Here is a 23,329-nt window from a genome sequence, read left to right as displayed (position 1 = left end):
GTTAATTTTGAAATTATTGCGAGATGATGGGAAATTATCGGCCTGCTACAAAAAAACGCGAATATAAGTTGCGGTTTGGGTTTTTCAAAGGTCATTTTTGTTTTTTCTTGTGCTAAGATTGAGCTTTGAGGGTTGTGTGAGTCTTGTGACCATTTTTCATCAAACAAACAAGGGAAAATCCATAGTATTCTTTGCCATCAACTAAATATTTTTGGAGTGGAGATTTACTCCAATAAACCATATCCATATTTATTATTTGCAGCGATGTAAAAAAAATAAATTGCCTTCCTTTTCTTTGTTTTCCAAGATTAGTATATACTATAAATTTAGACTCTGCCTCTTCTTACCCTCTTTTGAATTTCCACATTTGTTTTTTGCGGTAGGTCCAAAAATTGAAAATTTAATCGGATCTCTATAAAATGCCAAAGCCATTGGACCAAATATGGGAGTATGGTGAACCATGTGAGGATGATAATAGAGAAAAGATGAGGTGCAAGCCACCTCTGTGGGATGGAAATGTTTGGCGAAATCACCCGCTTGAAATACCACCTTGCCAAAATCCTAGGTCATGATGTTCATATTTTCCCTAAAGCTACTACCCTAGACATTGTCTTCTAGAACAATATCTAGAAGATGGAAATGTTGAAGTTGAAAGTGATTTCATAGTGGTCACAGGTGCTGAAGATGAAGAGTGATCCAACCAAACCTAAAAACCAATACTCCAAACAACACTTGTGCTAATATGGCATCTCATCATAAAAGGCACACATTGAAAGGAAGAAAAAGAAACTTCCGTCATAACTAAAAGAGAATTGGAAGTGTTGAAGCAAAAAAGATCTAGCCAAATGCACGAAAAGGCAAATGTTTGTTGATGATCCATAAGAATATTTCAGGCAACCCAAGAATTCAATAGAAGATGAAAGTGATTTAACAAGGCATTAGCATGAAGGATCAACCAAAGTGCTTCAAGGAATCAAAGGGTGTTGATTTGCCTCTTGGGCAAAAGAATTAAAAAATTTACCAAGTGCTCCAAGTTACACATAAGCATGCATGTGTACAAGGAAGCAACATACTTGCCATCATTATAGTCTATAGTTGAAAGTTGAAATACTGAAGAGGATCCTTTATAGAGGCACAAATAAAACAAAACACCAACAATAATCAACATAAGTGCTCCAAATGGCAAAAAGTGAGTGGCACTAGCTTACAATCTTGGAAGCAAAGTCTACAACTGTCAATATCATAAATGCGCTGAAGTTGAGGTAGGTATGAGTTGGAAGCCACATGAAAAGAGAATTTGTGAAAATTTGGTGACCCAAACCCCTACTGCAGCGATCTGATGTTATTTCTCCTACTTGCTAATTCTCTTACAAGTTATTTATAGTATTACAGAACAAACATCGAAATAAATACAACCGCAACATTCAAAACATAAATAATATGCGGAAACAAGAATTGGGCAAGAAGAAATAACACACACAAGTGACATCGTTGTTTTTGGACAAATGTCCCTGGAAAAACCCAACTTGGGAAAACCGGTGCAACAATTGAGGATTATTATTATGCAGTAGTTTTTGAATACAAAAATTGGATGCCTTACTGGCTATCTGATACAAAGGATCTAACTAGCAGAGAAATTAGTGAGAAATACCTCACACTATCACTGGAGATTCAATATTGATCCAGACTCTAAATGGCAAGCCCCACACCACCTCTGTGCCAGCCTACGCAATTCAACGTCATAGCTACTAGGCGCTGTGTCACCCTTCTTTTTGGTCGATTTGTGGAACTTCGACACTCTGTCCTTCCGGTCTCACACCCCGACTTCTGGCTCTAGAACTCGACTCTCCAGCAAATTTCGAATCTCCTCTCAGGCTTTGCATTGCCCCAGTGTGGCTCTACGCTACCTCTTCTGGATCTCTCTCTGCCTCCTTCGCAATGTATCCCCGGATTAGAAAACTCTCCAACCGGAAAACTATCCCTGCCTCTCATTGCAAGAAATCTCTTTGATGACCTCTCCGACAACTACTGCGCTGCTCTCTTGAGAAAATCGATATCTGATCTCTCACTCGATGTGTTTTCCAAATGCCCATCAAGCCTCTTCTTATAATCCTCTCGTTGATCAATCAACGACCCAGATTAGATTCTAATTAATGGCTCAGATCATTTTGACTTGATCCTCGTCTTCTTCTAGAAGTTTCACCCGCAGTTTAATTAATACCCTTTAATTATTTTAATTTTCTAAGTTTAGACTTAGGCATCCATTAAATATAATTAATTATTTTAATAAAACTGTCTCCGGGTGGAATTTCCCAAAATGATTTCTCGGCATTCTGGAATACATGTGTCCTAGCCTCCCCGCAAATTTTGAGGCTTAGAGCACATCCGATGCTACCAGAAATCAACACTCCCTCTTAGCGAGGAATGTGCTCTAGTAATGCAACCTACTGAAGCATCACTCTGACTCTGGACATATCCCTCTGCGTTGCTGATATCTGACATTGCTACCCACCAACTACTGCACAAATGCGATCCATGTTGCTGCCGACTCTACATGCTGCTGCCAACTGCATCTGCACTGCAACTCTGTTCCAACTGCTGCTGCTGCCTTCTTCAACAACTGCAATGGATAAACATCCAAAATACTGAACCAATGCTACCAGAAAATCAACAGAATTGAGCTTAGGGGTGATAAATTTCTCGAGGTGGGTCTGTTACAGTTGAAGCTTTTAGAAAAACAAAGGATTTTTGGTGTCATACTAATAAAAGCAAAGAAGTAATTTAGTGTCATTTGCTGAAATTTTCTCTTCTGTGTTAGGAAGCTACAAAGTCTGATATTTAATTAACATGTTCAAACATATGGGAAAGTGATGGTGTAGCATGTCAGTGCTGTCTACTAGTTTCTCGTTTCCACAGCCTTTTGAGATTTTGTCTTCACAACTTCCAATAACTTTGGTAGGTGCATTTCCATATTTTAAATTTCTGCTCTTAGGTTTTAACATGCTTGTAGTGTTCTTATGCCTTGAGAACATAAAAAATAAATTCTTTTTTATATTCTTGTTTTTTTGGACCTTCATGGCATGTTCTAATTTCTTTTATACACATTTTACTTTTTTGGGTTGCTAAATAACCCAATGAAACAATTTTTTTTCTAGTAGAGGATATATAGTGTTATGTCATAGATATCAGCGTGGATACCAGTAAGGTTCTGCAATCTACTACAAACTGATATTAGCTCACAGTTTTAGTATTCTCAAAATGTATCAGTGATCTTTCAACTACTGTTTCATAAAATAGTACAGCATCATGAAAATGGAGCTTCCTATAAAAGGAATTTTCAATATTGCTGATTTTATCATTGCTGCAGGAGATTTGAATTGACGAGCCAGGATGAATCAGAGGCTACAAAGATTGGTATCAAGCCTTCAGGAAAAGCATTGGATCAGTTAGAAAATGCGGGTCAACAGCAATGTTTAATCTTTAGCACAAATGGCCTCTTGCTTGCGGCAGGTGGTGAAGTAAGTGTTAGATTTACATTCACAAGTATGAATTAACCTAAAATCTGAAATTCCTTTTCTTGTTGGTAAAAAATGCTTCCTTTGATTACTAATATGTTTCAAATATATAATACAGGGCATTTTTACAAAAAAGGACCACGTGGGTGGCCACCACAGGAAAAATTATAATTGGTCTAAAAGCCATAGATCCTAGCAAAATGTCCCCATGTCATATGTAACATAAATTTAGTACCACCTGACCATACGCCATATAAGTTTAGTGTCCCCAAAAGGATTGCCATTAAGGCACAGAAAGGACAAAACATGACTTTTTAAAGAAATCAATGTGAGCCACCATTGGAAGGGTTTACAATAAATTTAGTACCACTTGACCATACAAGATGTAAGTTTAGTGTCCCCAAAAGGATTGCCATTAAGGCAAAGAAAAGATAAAACATGACACATTAAAGAAATCAATGTAAGCCACCACTAAAATTAACCCACGTTGTGTTAAGGATCACTCTTGTCTTTTCTTTAGGACCCCAAACCATCATTATTAGGCTCCATCTCATGTACAGCAATGTCTCAAACATCATCTTCAAGTTTATTTTTTTGAGAAATTGCTAGCTTGAGATGGCTAGGCCTCCTCACTCAATCGAGATATTGTGGATTGGGTAAAGGGGATTGGATATCAAGGGGAGATTCCTTGCTCATGCTGCAAGGTGTGTTAGCTGTTGGGTTACTCCTAAAGTGTCTACACCTTATTTGGGGGTGCTTCATGGAATTTGGGGTACGTGGTGTACATCCAGTCCTTGTATGGTTTGAGATGGATTAACACATGTGAGATAGTCTGTGATGGATTGGCACATTGGAGTTAGTTTGCTCAGTGGTTGCTTGACCTCAAGTGGGTGCTTGCTTGGCATTCTTCCTTAGGCATTGGAGTTCTCTTGATAGCTTGGGGGACATCTTTCATGATGGTCACATGGAGAATTTTTCTTGCTTGGAGAATGCTCTATTTAGGAGGAGTGTTGTGCATTTAAAAGGGGAGCATCAGGCCCTGGATAGCATGGGCTAGCTTGGTTTCCTGTGCTGAGGCTTGGAGTTGTTTTAGGGATGCCTAGTTAGTGATAGTGTTCATGTAAGGGGAGTGGACCTAGTGGAGCACATGGCTTAGGAAGAACGATGGAGTCTATGTGGACTTGTGACAAATAAGTCTAGAGTCTGGACATACCTTATATAGCTACACATCTTGCAGTGTTTATTGTGTACAACATAACCTTGGAACTTGACATGTGTACCCTTGGAGTGGAGTGCTTCACTTGTGCGAGCCTACATGTGTTTATTGTAGGTTGCATGTAAGGGCATGGACCCACATTATGTTGTCATCATTGATCATAGCTCATTATGCTTATCACTTGGGTTAGAGATGTAATCAAGTGGAGTTAACTAGTTATCTTCTCTCCCTTAGATCATCATTTGTACTTGGTCTCTTTCTCTCTTGGAATCACTAGGGTTTCTTGATATTCTTGGAGCATATTGAAGTCTAGGGTCAGGGTTTAATCCCTTAGAGAATTGAGATTAGGTATTGAGATGGAACCCTAGGGTGTATTTGGTGAAGAAAGAGAATAGGAGATGCCTTTACTTAGAGAACTTGTTTGACTGATTCATGCATGTTCAAGCTCCTTGGTTGGGCTAGTGTTCTCATTGTTTTGCTTAGCTAGGGTTTTGTAGAGCTAGTGGATTGTGCTGGCTTTGTGACAAAGCTATGGTATGTACATGAACTTCATCTTATGCATATTAATTAAGTTTTCAACTGTCCAATACTTGTGTAAATTGCATATTTGTTTTTTTGTGATTTAACATGTAATTGTAGAAGATAAGGGTTGTTTTACTGCTGTAAATATGAGTTTTCAGATCTGGTTTATGTATGATAATACTGCCTTAGAGGGCTGAAACTTATCAGAACGCTTTGGTATTTTTTCTCCTTGGATTGTCTAGAAGATGGGTTGTTAAGGATTGAAATATTGTCCACCTTTTCTGCTGTTTTCTTCTATGTTTCATAACAGCCTTATGGCTGAATTCACAGGGTTAAGATCTTGGAACCTCCAGTTAAGAGGTGAAATTTTTGAATTCTGAATTTTGAGAAATATCAATAAGGTGTCCCTTCCTAATATTTCCAGAGTTGTTGCATGTGCACCATGTCCAACTTTGCCTTTTGTGTTTGCTACGTAATCAATAGTGAAAGATTAGCACAAGTAAGTGTTCTCTAAACCAACGAAAAAATCTTATCCTCTTGTGTCTGATTAGTGGAGATTGCATTCCTTTTCTTCTAGATTAAAAAAAAACTTTAATTCTAACAAGCTGCCTTGCAGAACTCAACAACCTGTTAGGGTCCTATATTTCATAGGATGAGTTGTTTTTACCTGATGATTTATATTTGAAAAATGTAAATAATGTTTCCTGTTTGAAATTTATTTCCATATATATATAAATAAAAAGAAAAAGAAAAATAAATTGTAGGGGACATAAAAAATAGAATAAAGAAAGAAATGAAAGAAAAGAAAAGAAAATCAAAAAGAGAAAAAAATAAATGAAAATGTCCCCCTAGGTGAGCAAGTCTAAATGCCACCAAGAAAAATCAAAATTGCATGAAAGCATACTTCAAGAATGTTTGATTTTAAAGTGTGCAGCTTGTTTAAATGCCACATTGTAAATAGGAGAATTAGAAATAGTTAGTCGAATCACACTGTTTAAACGTGATTAGTCCTAAAATAAATTTAATTAGGTGAGTGAATAAATCAATCACATAGTGTAATCGTGATTGAGCTTGATTAGTGAATTTAATCACACCATTTAATCGTGGTTAACTGACAAAGAAAAAATAATCAAAAACCTTAGAAAAATGAATAAAAAGGGCTTGCAAATCAAAATGCGCCTTTAGAATAGATTAATCGTGCTTAGGATAAATTAATTAGGTTTAAAATAATTGATCGTGTCATTTAATCACGATTAACTGTTTGTAATAAGGCATCTGGCGCTAATGTTTGGTTTTATGATAAAACGACAAAATGGTATGTTGGCATGGGATTATCAACTGCGACGAATCAAAGGTCGAGATCTCCCCCGCTTGGATCAACGACAGGGGAGTGTTTTCGGGCCGCTCGAGCTCCATCCCACTTTTTCCCGGGGGGGGGGGGGTCCGAAATGTTCGTTACGTGTCACCCTTACAACGTTTTGCACCCCCCCTTGCCTTTTCAATCATTGCGCCCCCCCCTCCGAAAAGTCTTCCAGCATTGACCGCTTGCCCCTCCACCAGTCCCTATTTGCCACGACACCCTTCCCGACCCCACTCACCGTCCGCCAACTCACTCACCGTTCGCTAACTTACCCTCGCGAACCCCACTCCCACAACTTTCCCTTCCGTTTAACCTGTCACGAGAATTCGTCCCACTCCCAATCAGAGGCCGCCATTTGGCACTCCCCTGCGCACGTCAGCAAACTGTTATGCCAATTAATTTCTCCCTCTCCCAGTAATGGTAAAAACGAACGGTAACTTCAAAATTACCTTATTAAGCACTGTTAAACCACAAATTCCTTTCCTTCGCTGTTTTGCACGACCTGTACAAGCTTTCCATCTTTCACGGTGTCGCATTAGCCAGACAATTGCCCAACGACAGTGATCCAATCGCTATCAGAGGCCCCACTCCAGCTTTCTATTGTCAGCTTCTTGTTCCATGTAATCCTTTTGTTTTCCTCCCTCTGTGTTTGATTTTAAAAATCGACAATACCTCCTGAAAATAGAACTCCTAAAGACAAGGGAAAGAAATCAGAGGCAAATCCCATGTTACCCCCTCCTATTGACCTGGATCATCAACCCTTAGTCGATTTACAATACAAAATTGTTGAGACAAACTGTGAATTCGACTTGTTCGAACTTCACAGATGGTTGAAGCAGAAATTCTTAGATTAGAGTGATGAATTGAATCTATGGGAGTCTACCCTCCCTCAATTCATGTTCCCACAAATCCATCATTTCCTGGAGCTAGTCTCCTGGTGTCAATTAAGCTATGCACCCTCTCAAAGAGCAATTATGGGTTGAAATGGTGAAATTCTGATCACCATCACAGTCGAAGCCATATCTCAAATGCTCCAAGTAATCATTTCAGAGTCTTCCAAGCCACTGTCAGTAGACTCTCTCACAGAGCTCTACAAGAATTTAACCTTCCCTCAGAGAGCGAAAATATTTGGAGTCTTTCTTCCTGAAGATGTCCAATTACCTAAAACAAACCCTCCATATTCCTCTTCTATGTTCCCCGAGGTAAATAAACAAATAATCAACATCATTTCATATGTACTTGGTTACCACTCTGATCAGTGGGTTGATGAGGCCATTGTTGGCTTTTTGTCAATTTTTACCACTAGTGAGAAACCTGTTATCTTTAATTATAGTGAATTTATTGCAGATGCAATGCATGATCAATTCATAAAGTTTCCTATAGAGGGAGCTTTAAATATTCTGTTGTTCTAGTTTACATGTTTATTTATCATCGAGCAGACATGTTTCCCTTTACTTTGCATAAGATGGATGAGTAGGGTAGTGCTCAATCAATCATACATTAGACCTCTCTGGTTAGGAAAAACTCCACAGAGTTTACTTTCACATACTATGTTGATCAGTTTTTGTATACAGTTATTTGTCTGTTGCATAGTGATTTGGAGCCTAGCATAGGAGCATATATTAATTTTTTTTTGCATCTTAATGACTAGGTGATTGGCATTTATACCAGAACTACACTGAGATCAGAATCTATGGGTGTGAATTTCCACCCGATAAGCTACCAAAATTTGTTCCCATGAGACTGTTCTCATTAGAATACATCAGACAAATGATACATATGGATGACTTACATTTTGTGGCGGCTATAACAAGAAGGCAAAATTTAAAATTAAAGCACAGGTAGGACCTTTTGTGTGTAATACCAGAATAGCTGGTAAAGAAGCTGATTTGCTGTTGAAGCAATTAAATTTTAAATTGAGCTTCACTTGGTATTATGACCCTTTTGGTATGAGTTCAAATCTGAGGGTGGAGCAAAAGACTACTCCCTACACAGATAATCCTCGGCCAGAGATCGTGCAATACATGAACTGATGCCAGTGGGAGGAGAACGCACTGCAAGAGGCTAAAGAACAAGTCATATCAACAACAACCTCTCAGACTCCTACACCTCAAGAAAGGCATGATAAAAGGCCCAGAGAAGAAGAGTCTTCTCTAGTAACAAAAATTGAAGCCAAGCAGTTTTTAATCTATGCCAAGAAGCCTAAAAAGAATCCACCACCAGTTTTTATGCAGGACGATGATTAGCAGGCTACTATATTCATGATAGGTAAACATGTTTCAACCACATCAGAAGATATTTTTGCTGGCACTGAACAGGAAAGGTCTACCAGGACTGATTGGTAGGGAAGATAAACTCATGAGCTTGACAGAGTACCAGGAGAAACTATGCACTATTGCCCAAGACAAGTCAAGATTTGCAGGTATAAAGGGGCATATAATAGGGAAAGCATTCTTGGAGGCCTTAGATTTCGACTTGTTCATTAGTCATGAGCTCAGACATTTGTTCATCATCAAACCAACTTTCCAGAAGTACACAGATGTGGATGAGGCCTATAGAAAATTAGTTAAATTTTCTATCCCTAGTGAAGACAGATGGGACAAGCTGTGTGAATTACTTGAGTAATTTTTTATCTTCGACAGCAAGGCAAACAACGCAGCAAATTTGGAGGCTCAATCATCAACAATCATCCTCAACAATAGGGCCAGTAGTTCCAACAGTTCAAAAATTCCTAAATTTTTGTACTACTTTTGTAATCAATTTTTAGATATTTTTAGGATCCTATCTTGATCTTTAGAATCAAGATATTTTGTAATATTTTCTATAAGTAATTCATAATTCGAAGTATGAAGGGTTGGGACTTGTTTGAAGAAAAGGACCTGTATTGTAAAGCAGCGCACAGAGCCACCATTGATCAGATTTTCAATAATATAGTGCAATCATTACATGATTCTTGTGTCATTTTTATTGGTGAATTGCATCTCTCTTTGTCAATTTGTTTTCTTTTCATTCTCATATGTGATTCTAAAATCTAAATTATTCTAAGAAGATAAAAAACAAAATTTGTTTGAATGTACACTCTGTCTCTGGTTTTTGAATAATTCCTATGTTTTCCATTGAAGATTAAAATAAGAATTCTAAACTGGTATGTTTTTAATTGGATCTCTAAATCCTTTCCTCTCCTTCACAACATAGATCTTAAAGTATCCAATGAATTTGCCTAACCTGCCCTGTAAGTTTAGCCTGTAAACTCTGTATTTGATCGTGCTAAACTTGTGACTCCATTTGCCCTATGGCCTTTCTTCTTAGTTTCAACCCAACAACACAAAAAACCCGAACCTGAACTTTAATAGCTAGCCTAATACCTTCAGTCAAATAGAGTTAAATCATAAAGAGAAATCCCTCTCTGAAACTGGAAGGGCTAGATTCCCAATTTCAAAAGTGGTTCTGTGGTTACCTCTGTGATTTTTTCCACAACCTCAAAAATTACGGAGTGATAACACAACCCATGGTAATTTGTTCCTTAAAAGGGAGAATATTCATAATAGGAGAGTAGGGAGAAACTAGCTAGAAAAGGCTTAGACCCATCTCAAGGTAGAGCTGGTAAAACAACAAAATTGGAAGAGATGTTTGAGGGTCTTATGCTGACCATAGAAAGAGTAGGAGGCTCGAGAATTCCAAGATGCTAAAGTGTATGGCCTACATGAAGACCGTCCACAATAAGTGACCAATTAAAGAAAGCCCTTTTTGGCTCCAAAAAGGGTTTTCATACACTTCAAAGATGAAAGAGTCACATGAATTGCTTAGATTTAATCCTCCATAATAGGTTTATTACCTATGTTGCTTCAGGATGTGTCCACTAGTTTATAGATGGTGTCCTCGAGACAATGATGCCTTTCTTGTACTAGAGATAGGTATGAAAACATCCCCAAATTTTAGGAACATCCCTTTGCCTATCATGAAGTAATGGCTTATACTTGTTATCTTTGATATATACTTGGCAATATGTAATGTATTAGACTGCATAAAAGTCTATGTATGAAACAATGATGAGGGCAAAAGAGCAATGTTAGGGATGAATATTAATAAAGAGATTATGGGAGATGACTATGGAGATGGTTAAATTGGATGTCTAAATCATAATATCTTTTAGTTAATGCCATACAAAGGGTGCTTTTGTACATTGGAATATACACATTGGTAGTGGAATGATTGATTAGAGTTTAATTCCCCATTATCAAGTTACATGTGTCCCTTGCTTTGATGTGTGTTTGAATGTATTTGCTGGTCATATTTAATCACAACATTTGGTGTGAAAGCAATAGGAAAGGGTATACATCATTGCAAGTAGAAGTTAGAACAAGGCATTGATGAGAGCCTGAACATGAGAGGAGAAAATTCCTCGACTACAGAACTGTAGGAATTTACAGGGTAAGTTCCTCAGAAAGAACACCAAAAGGACACCGCTCACAACCAGATCACAGATCAATACACCAGTATTTTTGATGTGGTTAAAACCCTCAAAGAGGGAAACAGTCCACGGCCTGCGCCAACGTGACTACTACAGGCAATTTATTAATCAAAGAATGAAAATTTACATAAGCTTCTCTCATGCACGGATTACCCGAACAATGACCCTCCATGCGCTTTAAATAGAACTCATGGACCAATCGGGTGTCAAGCCACGGATCAAGTGTCGGTAATACCGAGGAGAGAGTGAACCGTCGGATCACTACATATCGTGACCGTCGGATTGTAAGTTACAAAATGTACAACGGTAAAGAAACACACTTTACCTAACTCTATACCTAACTCTACACTAGACCAAGTTGAACTTAACTATATCCTATGTGTCGGAATATCCTAACATCCCCCCTTAAGAACAACTTGGGATAGGATTGAAGGATTTACAAATATGACACAATAGGAGAAGGAAGGAGGCACTAGAGCCTATCCCCCCTTAGTGACAACTTCCTGAACTCCAAGCATATATCGAAGTTTAGTGAACTTCGCCTCTGTGAGAGCCTTTGTGAAGATGTCTGCAACCTGATCATCTGTTGAACAATATTGTACTTCAAGAACATGGTCATGAATGAGCTTTCTGATGAAGTGCATGTGTAGTTCAATGTGTTTGCTGCGCTGATGCTGGACTGGATCTTTGCATAGCTGAATGGCACTTTGATTATCACACCAAAGTGTGGTTGGATGCTGCTGCTCAAAGCCAAACTTTGATAGGATCTGACGAAGCCACAAGGCTTCCTTACTAGCCTCCACGGCACCACGATACTCTGCTTCTGCTGACGAAAGAGAAATGGCAGCCTGTTTCTTACAAGCCCATGTAATAGGTCCTGAACCAAGAGTGAAGACATAACCGGCAGTAGACTTCCGATCATCAGGGTCACCAGCCCAATCAGAATCAGTGAAACCAACTAATAGAGGAGCTGCTTTGGCACTGTAATGAATCCCAAACTGTACTGTACCTCGAACATAATGAAGTATTCTTTTAGCTGCTTTCCAATGACTTTCACGGGGGTTTTGCATAAAACGAGCAACAAGGCCAACAACAAAGGAAAGGTCAGGACGAGTATGGGTTAAATACAAGAGTTTTCCTACAAGTTGACGGTATAAGGTAGCATCAACTTCAGGAGAAGTACAAGAGACTGAAAGTTTGACTCCAGACTGAAAGGGAGAAGGGGCTGGCTTACAGTCTTCCATGTGAAAATGACGAAGAATATCACAAGCATACTTGGACTGGGAAAGGAAAATACCCTCCTTGGATTGCAAGACTTGAAGACCGAGAAAATAGTGTAAGTGTCCTAAGTCTGTCATTTCAAATTTCTTTTTAAGGCTGGACTTCACATGGTTTATAAGGTTGGGATCACTACCAGTGAGAATAAGATCATCAACATAAAGAACAAGGATGATAAGAGAGTTGCCCACTTTCTTGGTGTAGACAGTATTGTCAGAAATTAGAATAACACCTAGAAAAGCCAGATTCTAAAAGAAAGCTATCCATTTTGGCATACCAAGCCCGAGGAGCTTGCTTGAGACCATAAAGGGATTTCTTAAGTCGACAAACAAGGCTGGAGTCTGTTTGTATGAAGCCAATGGGTTGTTCCATATAGATTTCTTCCTGCAAGTCCCCATGCAAGAAGGCAGATTTAACATCCATCTGATGGACTTCCCATTTTAAAGAGGCAGCAAGGGAAAGAACAAGGCGGATAGAGTTCATTTTGGCAACAGGGGAGAAGGTTTCAGTGTAGTCAATGCCTTCAACCTGTGAAAAGCCCTTAGCAACAAGACGAGCTTTATGTTTATCAACTTTCCCATCTGGTCCATACTTGGTTCTGTAAACCCATTTACATCTAACAAGTTTGCGTCCCTTTCGTAGAGGAACAAGATCCCATGTATCATTTGCCAACAATGAATGATATTCTTCATTCATAGCTGCTTCCCAATGTGGATGGCCTGAAGCTTCTGCAAAAGTGTCAGGATCATGATTTACTGGAGCTTGAGCCAGTAAAGAAGAGGCTCTTTCAAACTGAGAACGTGTACGTCGCTGATCTGTAGGATCACTGGCAAGATCACCTGCTGCATCCCGAGTAGCACGGACCCATCTTGGAAGTTGAGGATCCTGAGAAGGTGGGGGAGGATTATCATCCTCACTTTCATCATCTGAAGAAGAAATGTTTTCAAAAGTAGAAGAGATAGGAAGAGGTGGCACATCCGCCGGACTAGGCTCGCAGGCCGATTTATTTTCATCAAATTTTACATCTCTTCTAATGATAACATTTTTGGACTTAAATGGAATAAGTCTATAACCTTTTACATCTTCAGAATATCCAACAAAAGTACATTTCTCACTCTTAGGTTCTAAAGCTTTATGCTTTTCATCTGGAATATGGGCCCATGCTTCACTTCCAAAAACACGAAAGTGACTTACATCTGGTTTAATGGAACTCCAAGCTTCTTCTGGAGTGATATTCTCTAGAACCTTAGTAGGAGTGCGATTGATTATATAATTTGCACAATTAATTGCTTCGGCCCAAAAACTAAGACTGAGTCCTTTAGATTGCAGCATACAATTAGCCATTTCCTTTAAGGTGCGATTTTTTCTTTCAGCTACACCATTTTGTTGTGGAGTGTATGGGAACAGTATGTTGCATTTGAATTCCATTTTCGGTGCAAAAGTTGATAAATGTGTATTTAACATATTCTCCACCATTATCAGTTCTTAGCTTAAGAATTTGATGTCCAGATTGTTTTTCAACAAAGGCTTTGAAGGCCAAAAAAGTGTTAAATACTTCGCTCTTGAGTTTTAAGAAGTATACCCAAGTGCGTCTGGAGAAATCATCAATGAAAGTTAAGAAATACTTGCAGCCAGAGAATGAAGCAACAGGAAGTGGACCACATAAATCACTGTGCACAAGCTGTAAAGGGGCTGAGGCGTGCCAAGAGGCATGTTTGTCAAAACTGTCCCGATGATGTTTTCCGAGTACACATCCGGAACAAACACCATCTCTGCAAGATACCATAGGAAGACCTGTCACCATATTTTCTTTACATAGATGCTGAAGGGAGCGATAGTTTAAGTGACCAAATCGCTCATGCCAAAGTTTGCTCACTTCATCATTATGAGCAACAAATACTGAGGGAAGATTTGATGACCCAAAGTTGTGAAACTTATACAACCTTGTGGAATCATCAGCAATACCAGTAGCTAGAATCTGTTTAGGATCTCTTAGATCCTTGATTACAACATCATGAGGTGAAAATTCAACAATTTTACCTTCACCTGAATGAGTTATCTGATATACAGATAGAAGGTTGCAGGATAAGGTTGGAACACATAATACATCATTAAACTGACCATTGTCTAGATGAACAGTTCCAGTCCCGACAACATTAAGAGATCTATCATCACCAACATATATATTTTTGGTGTTACAATCATTTAAAGAAGAAAACATGGCTTGGTTTTTGGCCATGTGATAAGAGGCTCCAGAATCAATGAGCCACTCATGAGAAGGAGAGGAAGAAGATACATTTAATGCATAACCAGACTGAGATGATTGACAACGACATGCAGAAAGTGCCATTCCGGAAGTTGAAGTTGAAGTAGGCTCCACATGGATGTTATGTTTCTTCATTGCGGCTTCCAAGGCTTCCATCTTCTTAAAGCATTTAGATTCTAAGTGGCCATCTCGATTACAAAAGTTACAATGTCTATCAGTCTTCTTCCATTTGTTTTTATTGGTCTTATCATTTTGCTGAAATGATCTTTCATTTTGAGGCTGAGTTGGTTTAGGACCATTCTTTTGAGGATATGACTTCTTAGGATTCTTTGAATTTGGTTGCTGTTGGGCGGCTAACGCTTTCGTGGAAGAGTTTCCAAGATTAAGAAGACCAAGGTGCAAGAGTTTTTCTTGTTCTCTTATTAAAGAATCACAAAAAGAGTCAAAGGAAGGGGCCTTATAATCTTTTCCTTGACAAATGAAAGCTTCCCTTGTAGAATGGAAGGTGGAAACAAATACAGAGTAGGCTGGTCCCAACTTAGTAAGGATGGAATAAATAAGGTTACTATTTTCTTTCTTAACCTTAACACCTTCCAAAAGATATCTAAGGGTCTTGAATTTGGACAAGAAATCTTCAATGCAAGAAAAATTATTAGGATCCAATGTAAGCAACTCATTTTCAAGTTGATGGGCTCTAATTTCATTTTTAATCCCAAAAACTTTAGTGAGTTTTTCCAATGCTTCATGAGGAGTCTCAAGTTTTGCAATATGGAATCTAAGATCAGGAGAAATAGACATCCCTATCAAACCACGTGCTTGATCTTGTCTATTTTCCCATTTTGCAGCCTTGTCTTCATCTTTTGGTTTCTTCTCTTGGTCTGTGGCTATTCTGTAGAGACCTTTACTTCTAAGTAAATCTTCCATGTAGGCTATCCATTGGAAGTAGTTAGTGCTGTCAAGAATGACTTGGCATGGACTTTCCATTTTTAAAAAAAAACTGAAGCTGAAGATGCTGAAAGTAAGTGTTCCAATGGATAGATATCGAAAAATTAGGCTGTTTTAAAAAAAACGGCTCTGAAAAAGGCTTCCGGATGAAGAAGTTATGGCTTTTTGAAAAAAATTTGTTGAAGTTGCCGGCAAAGTGCGCGAATGTGCGGGAATGAAAAAATCCGCCCCCACAAAATGGAGACTTGAACCCAAGACCTCTACTCTCTTAAAATAGCTTTGAACCAATTGATCTATACAAAAAATTTGAGAGAGAGAGAGAGAGAGAGGGGGGGGGGGGCCTTGGTTTGCGTGCTTGCCTTGAGAAAGCTCTTTTTCCCTACAAAACACAAAACACAAAACCCAACACGAATATGCAAAGAAAAACGAACCTTGCGGCTCGAAGTTAGCTTTAGCCAAAAAACTAGATATTTTTAAAAAAAATCTCAAAGTTAGCTTTAGCCGAAAAACTAAATATTTTTCTCAATGTTTCTGATTTTTCGAGATCACACTAAGGTGCAGGGAAAAGAGCATACGCATGAGAAAAATCCTTCCTTTCTGTTTCTGATTTGCCCAGATCGCACAGAGTCGCAGGGCAAAGAGCATACGCAGAGATGAAAGGTATAGATCCGGTTAAAAAAAAGGGCTAAATAAACCGAAACCGAAATAAGCAGAGAGAAAGTAACAGTAAACTGTAAAAACACTGTATACCTCCCGATCTGAAAAATGACGCAGCTAGGGCTACTGGAAACCTTTTCGCGTGAAACGAAAGGGGTTCCTCACTGGAACAGATGCTCCGAACGCACCAGAGCAGTCCTCTCGGCCCGAAAGCAGTCAGAAACAACAGATCTAGGAAACGACAGCCGCATGCAGTTCTACCGGCTTCAGATTTGGATCACCAACGGACGCGGCCCTCAAATAGCTCTGATACCATGTAGGAATTTACAGGGTAAGTTCATCAGAAAGAACACCAAAAGGACACCGCTCACAACCAGATCACAGATCAATACACCAGTATTTTTGACGTGGTTAAAACCCTCAAAGAGGGAAACAGTCCACGGCCTGCGCCAACGTGGCTACTACAGGCAATTTATTAATCAAAGAATGAAAATTTACATAAGCTTCTCTCATGCACGGATTACCCGAACAATGACCCTCCATGCGCTTTAAATAGAACTCATGGACCAATCGGGGGTCAAGCCACGGATCAAGTGTCGGTAATACCGAGGAGAGAGTGAACCGTCAGATCACTACATATCGTGACCGTCGGATTGTAAGTTACAAAATGTACAACGGTAAAGAAACACACTTTACCTAACTCTACACTAGACCAAGTTGAACTTAACTATATCCTATGTGTCGGAATATCCTAACAAGAACAAGGCATTGATGAGATCCAAGCCATTGTTGGCTTTGTCAAAAAGAATAAGGAGACAAACATCAAAGGGTGTGGGCAAGTTGCACAACAAAAGAGACAGTGCGGGTAAGTTACATCTCAAGCTACACATCACAAGAGATAGTGATGGTAAGTTACATCGCAAGCTACACATCACAACAAAGACAATTACCAATGAAGAGAACAAGGCTATTTTAAAATTTTCCATCACAAACAAACCAACCAATGAGTTTTTTAGTGTTTCCTTGTTGAGACTTGAACTTACTAAACATTGTGTAGATATGCATCATTTGGGAAAGAGAGTTGCATGATGAGTTGCTCTAGATCGCTTGGTAAAGAGAGTTGCACAACAATTTCCAGTAGATCTACCTTTTCCTTAGCAAGATTTCTACATAATTTGTACGTAGATTTCATGATGGTAAGATCATTGACATAGACCACTAAGATTGCTTTGTCATCATCACTATTTTTGACATAGAGAGTGGGTTTAGAATAATTTTTTGTGAACCCAAAATCTCTAAGGTAGTGATCAAGTTGGAAATACTAGGGTTGAGGAGTCTGCTTGAGTTCATACAAGAACTTTAACCACTAACAAACTAGATGTTGTTTTTAGTAACCTGAAGCCTTTGCAGTTGCACAACTCCATCATGTAGACCTTCTCATCCAAGTATCCATTCAAGAAGGCACTTTAACATCCATCTAATATACCTTCCTTCCAAAATGAACAGCAAGGGAGATCACTGGCTGAAAGGTTACCATATTTATAGTAGGGGCAAAGGCTTCTTCATAATATTTTTTCTTATGTGGTTCACGAACCCCAGAGATCAATGACCACCATGTCCATGAAATATTTGTACTAGGCAAATCCACTCGAAGGGATCATTTCTTGTCAGCTGAACCATAGAGCCTGACCTCAAGAGTGTTGAGAGAATTGAACTCGTGACCTCTCAATAGCAAAGGTTCTTTAATAGTGGGGAGTTGAACAATTTGTTGATTTTTCTAGGGCAAACAACTAGAACAAATTTTCGTCACCATATATCTACTTCCAATGATTATTTAGCATTAATTACACATAAGATCCATTTAATATCATTAAGCAGTTACATAGAAGAAAATATCAACCAATAAACACAAAATAATAGTAAATTTATCATAAGACAATGAGACAAAAGACGCAGAGATTTAGGCTTGAGGCTAGGGAAAAACCCACAAGGGGAAAACCAACATCAAGGAAGAACCAAACGAAAAACCAAGATCAAGTGCCATGCCCTCCTTCTCCTTCAGATTTCGGCCCCCTTCTTCCTTCCTTTTGCGTTAGAACATATAGATCATAATGAGAGAAATCGATGTGTCAAAATGAGGAGAGGTGATCTCCTTTATATAGTCTTTCAAGGGGGTCAAATGGGTGCCTCTTAGAGACCTAGTTGACTTGAACAAATAGGAGGCCGACTTGAATTATTGGAGGCAAAAATCGAAATTCAAAAATTTATATTTTTCCACATGATGAAAATACTGACCTCGGCAACCGTATTTTCAACACTCCCTCTTAGTCAGGGAGGTACTTTTCATTCTCTCTCAAGATCAATCTCCCCGACCAATCTTTAGGTCTCCCACCTCACAACCTAAGGGATAAGCACGTGGCTCTCTCTTTATCAAGATCAATCTCCCCTACCAACCCATATGTCTCTTGGTCCACAACCTAAGGGAGAGATCATCAATGTCATCATAAGGAAAAATACATAGCATCCAACACATTCCAAGGAAAGATACATAGCATCCAACACATCACACGAGCCACAATCTTGTGGCATACAGGTTAGTGCCCTACTAACCAGTGGGATCAATCAACGAGGCCAAACAATCATATCCACAGGGTACATCTCCCCGACCACAACAAGGTCTCCCGACCCACAACCTAAGGGAGGAATCCCTATCTCAATCATATACATAGGGTACATCTCCCCGACCATAAGGTCTCCCGGCCCACAGCCTAAGGGAGGAATCCCTATCTCAATCCCTGACCATAAACAAGGTCTTGTTACCCACAACCTAAGGGAGAGATCACAAACTCAGTGCCTTAGAACCAAGCTCCTCGTCCAGACTCACTGGTCTCTTGGCCCACAACCTAAGGGAGTGACAATCTTCCCAAGCAATCCATAGGTCTCATGGCTCACAACCTAAGGAAGATTCATGATGCTATTTAATTAATGCTTCCTCTCCAACGAGATTCTCAGCGATTCACATAATCATCAACAACCCTCTCAATAACAAAAAAGTAGCCATGGTGGTTTCCAACACTTTATCAAATGTTTCAGCAGAAAACAACATCCAACTATTTATTCAACTTCAGCTGGGGCTTCTCACAGAAGCAAACATCAACAATCCAGATAACAAGTGGCTTCTCACAGAAGCAAATATCAACACTTTGCTCATCAGTGGAAAAGTGTGCCATAGTCGAAGACTTGAACCCATCAAACAATAAGTGGCTTGTGACAGAAGTAGGCATCAACAATAATATGAACAACAATGGTTGAATCCAACAAATAACAAGTGGCTTCTCATAGAGGCAAGCATCATCAACAATGGTCGAAATCAACAGAGAACAAGTGGCTTCTCACAGAAGCAGGGAACCTGCACATCGACAAACATGTATACCATGATTGATTTCAGCACAAGATCTAATAGACCAAAATACAGCTTCTGAAGCCAATCGCTTCACAAATCAACTGCATTTCCAACTTTAATTGTGCTGCTTGCAGTAGGAACATTCAAGATATTCATACCAACGCAACTCCCAGAATATATCCAGTCCAGATAGAGTCAGCAATTTCATGCATCAAGTGGTTCAACGAGCCAATAAGAGGGATTTATTAAATCAACAACAGAATTTCACAGCTTCTTCAAATTTTCCTCCAGCGAGTGTCCATGCCATAACCTCAGCAAGGATTTCATCAGGGTCGTGCCATACTTTCAATCTTACAAGCCTTCAATCAACTCCCTCTTACATAGGACGAAGAGGACCTTAGTCCTCATCAATACATAGCTAGAAAAAGAATCACAGCTCATCTTCAACAGATTTGGATCAGCATCAATCTTCAAGACCTCAAGCCATACATCATGGATCAAAACATGCTTCAATCAAGTTGATCTTGTCTGCTCCGTCTGAGTCCAAAGCCAATCCAATCACGAGTCTTCTTGTCACTTTGTTCTTTCATCTTTACAACGATTGTCACAACCTTGACATACATCATGTACATGCAATTCGCACTAGGAGGCCATGGAAGAACAAATACAATCAAGCAAGACATACAAAGACAAGAGACTCATAATGAAACAATAATAGAAATAATCAAGAAAGTACTCTCTTGAGAGTGTGTCAACACCCTCTCGATTTTAACTTTTTTAGATTTGTTGATTTGGGGTGGCATCGGATGTGCTCTAGCCATGAAAATTGGTGGAGAGGCCAAAGCACATGAGATCTCGACCCAGAAATGGTTTGGGGAAATTCTACTCGGTGAAGGAGGATATTAAAATAATTAATATTTTTAATGGGTTCCTAAGTCTAAAATTAGGAAAATAAAAATATTAATGGGTATTAATATAAAACTGGGTTAGAAGGTTCTAAATGACATGGATCAAGCCAAATATAATCTTAGCCGTTGATTAGAGATGTAATCTCGGCCAGTGTTACTTGGGAGCGGGAGCGGAAGCGGGAGCGGGAGCGACCATTTTCAGAAGCTCCCGGTTTGGGAGCGAATCCCGGAGCGATTTTTTAAAAATATATATATTTTTTAATTTTTGATACATATATGTCAACAAAAACATGTAGAATGATGAAATAGACATAAAAAACATAAAAAAACATAAATTGATCATTGAACCATATCACATCAATCATCTAGAAATTATAATCGTCATCAACCTTAGTAAAATAATAAATTAAAATAACATTCAATTCAATAACATTTATCATCATTGATCACCAAAGTAACAAGTTGTACTTGTAAGCCAAGTTTAACCATTACAAGAAGTAATATCGAAGATATTTCTAAGTCCTAACTTCTAACTGTTAACATGATATGAAATGTTAAAAATTTATAAAATGAAACATGAATAATGAGATGAAATGAAACAACTTTAGTCTTTCACAAAGCATCATATTCATAATTCACAATCATTACCAATGAGTTATAATTGCCAAGGCCCAACTTCAAACTTCAAATTTTCATTGTCACAGTGATATAATGTTTACAAAAAATATCATAATGTCATAATGATATGAAAGAGTCAAGAGTCAAGAGTCAAGGACTCAAAACTCAACACTGAACAGTTATGAAAACTAAAGTGACAAGTCTAATAGAAACTAAAAAAGACAAGTAAACTGTAAATCTACAAGTGGCCCTTGCCACGAGAGTCTCCAGGAGTATAAGTAGGTCGTGGCGGTCTTCTAGGAGTCTCCCGCCCAGACCGACGACCAGAACTAGAGCCTCCACGCGAGGGTGTCGATGGAGGTGGCGACAGCAATGGAACAAGACTCGGGCCTCGAGAACTGCTACTGGATGGTGGAGGTGGAGGTGGCATGGCTGCTGCAGCTGCTTCAGCTTCATCCCGTACAAGCTCATCTTCTAGTTCTTCCATATGTACAATGCCATCCTCCAAATTGTCGTCCTCAGGGTGATTGTCCCAAATTTTATATGTGGGATCTTCATTAGCCCGATCACAGTAATGGCTCAACAACCTCAAATTGTAGTGCACATAAACCAAGCTTTCTGCTCGGTTTTCGTTGAGCCTGTTTCTTTTCACATTATGTATATAACTGTAGGTGCTCCAACACCTCTCTGCAGAAGAAGAATTTACAACCTGTGCAAGAACTTTCAATGCCAATTTTCGCAAAAGTCCGTCGCCGCCATATGTTTCCCACCATGTGAGAGAATCAAATTTATCTTTGTCGTCCATTGCATGGAAGTTACCATACAAACCACTGCCAGTGAAGTATCTGCCTATTTCAAGGCGCACAGCTGCACATTCCTCCCTGTCAGGCACCAACTTTTCTAATGCATCCAGATATCCTTTAGTTACCTCTCGATCTAAATGGGGTTTGGTCCTAACACCACCCCCTGCTGCAGGTTTGCCCAACCAAGAATCTGAGTAGTATTTTGGCGTAAGGATATACGCCAAGCAATGTAGTGGAAGGTTAAGCCTTTTCCACCGTTCACACACACAATCGTGAATCAGATTGTACAAGTCGGGATCTCTGTTATTAACAATGTCTTTTATTTCCCCCAACATGGTATCCATTTGCTCATACACCTCGCCAATCACTGGTTTGTCTGTATCTGCAAACCGAATCATGTTATAAATTGGCTTGGTGAAATCCAATACCTGTCTCACAGTTGTCCAAAACTGCCCATCAAGAGCGGCCTCCTCCACCGTTTCAAAACCTGCAATGTCAGCTACATTTGTAGCCCTTTCCTTTAACACCTGCCAATTTGGACTTGATACCATGCTAGCTAAACCCTCTCTTACCTTCAAAAGGCGCCTGAAGGTGAGGTAATAGCTACCAAATCTAGTCCTCGCAATCTTCAGCAACTCCAATCTCGAGTGACTGCGGAAAAGGCCATGGGTATTGCTATGATTTGTAATAAATTTTATCATTTTTTTTCCTTTCTTGTACAAATCACCAATCCATTGGTATTGTTCATTTTTGTTTTTGACAATATCATGCAACAGAAGGTTCAATGTGTGAACCAAACATCCAGACCAAAATATGTTCGGGTATCTATCCTCAATAATTGCTCCCGCTGCCTTACAATTAGGAGCATTATCAGTGATGACTTGGATGACATTGTATGGGCCAATACGCTCAATTGTTTCAAGCAATGCTTCTGCAATGTTGATAGCGGTCTTGAACTTGTCTGAGTAATCATGTGCAGCTAGAAAAATGGGACCACTTCGGGACACAGCAAGAACACTTATCAATGGCTTGCCTTTTACATTTGTCCATCCATTAGATACAATGGACACCCCATTGTCAGTCCAAGAACTTGTCATTTTATTCAAAGAATGTGATATTTTTGCTTTTTCATGATCAAGGCCAACAGTTCTTGCCTTGTCATACCCAGGGCTCTTGTATCCTTTAGGGGCATCATTTATGGCAGAAACCATTTCGTGCCAATAAGGTGAGCGTAGAACATTGAATGGTATCCCATTTGCATAGAGGAACCTATAAATTTTTGAATCCACATCATTCCTACACCCCTCATCAAGGAAATCTGATATGGTTCTACGACGTAAAGATGATGACCCTGAGCCTCCATGTCC

General features: G+C 39.1%; 1 protein-coding gene across 1 annotated transcript in view; it reads left to right on the top strand.

Moving 5' to 3' along the window:
• The window catches only part of LOC149262957 (SEC12-like protein 2), a 144,617-nt gene that overhangs the window by 37,207 nt on the left and 84,081 nt on the right, over nucleotides 1-23,329 (top strand). The window contains exon 3 of the mRNA XM_089425502.1: nucleotides 3,368-3,518. Within this exon, the coding sequence (XP_089281628.1) occupies nucleotides 3,368-3,518 (151 nt within the window). The remainder of the gene's footprint in view (nucleotides 1-3,367; nucleotides 3,519-23,329) is intronic.

Source organism: Pinus tabuliformis, chromosome 6 (genome assembly GCF_031772625.1).
Source record: "Pinus tabuliformis cultivar Carrire ecotype Pingquan chromosome 6, CPIR1, whole genome shotgun sequence".
Taxonomy (NCBI): Eukaryota; Viridiplantae; Streptophyta; class Pinopsida; order Pinales; family Pinaceae; genus Pinus; species Pinus tabuliformis.
The sequence above is the reverse complement of the archived record's forward strand: the minus strand, read 5'-3'. Positions and strand labels throughout refer to the sequence as shown.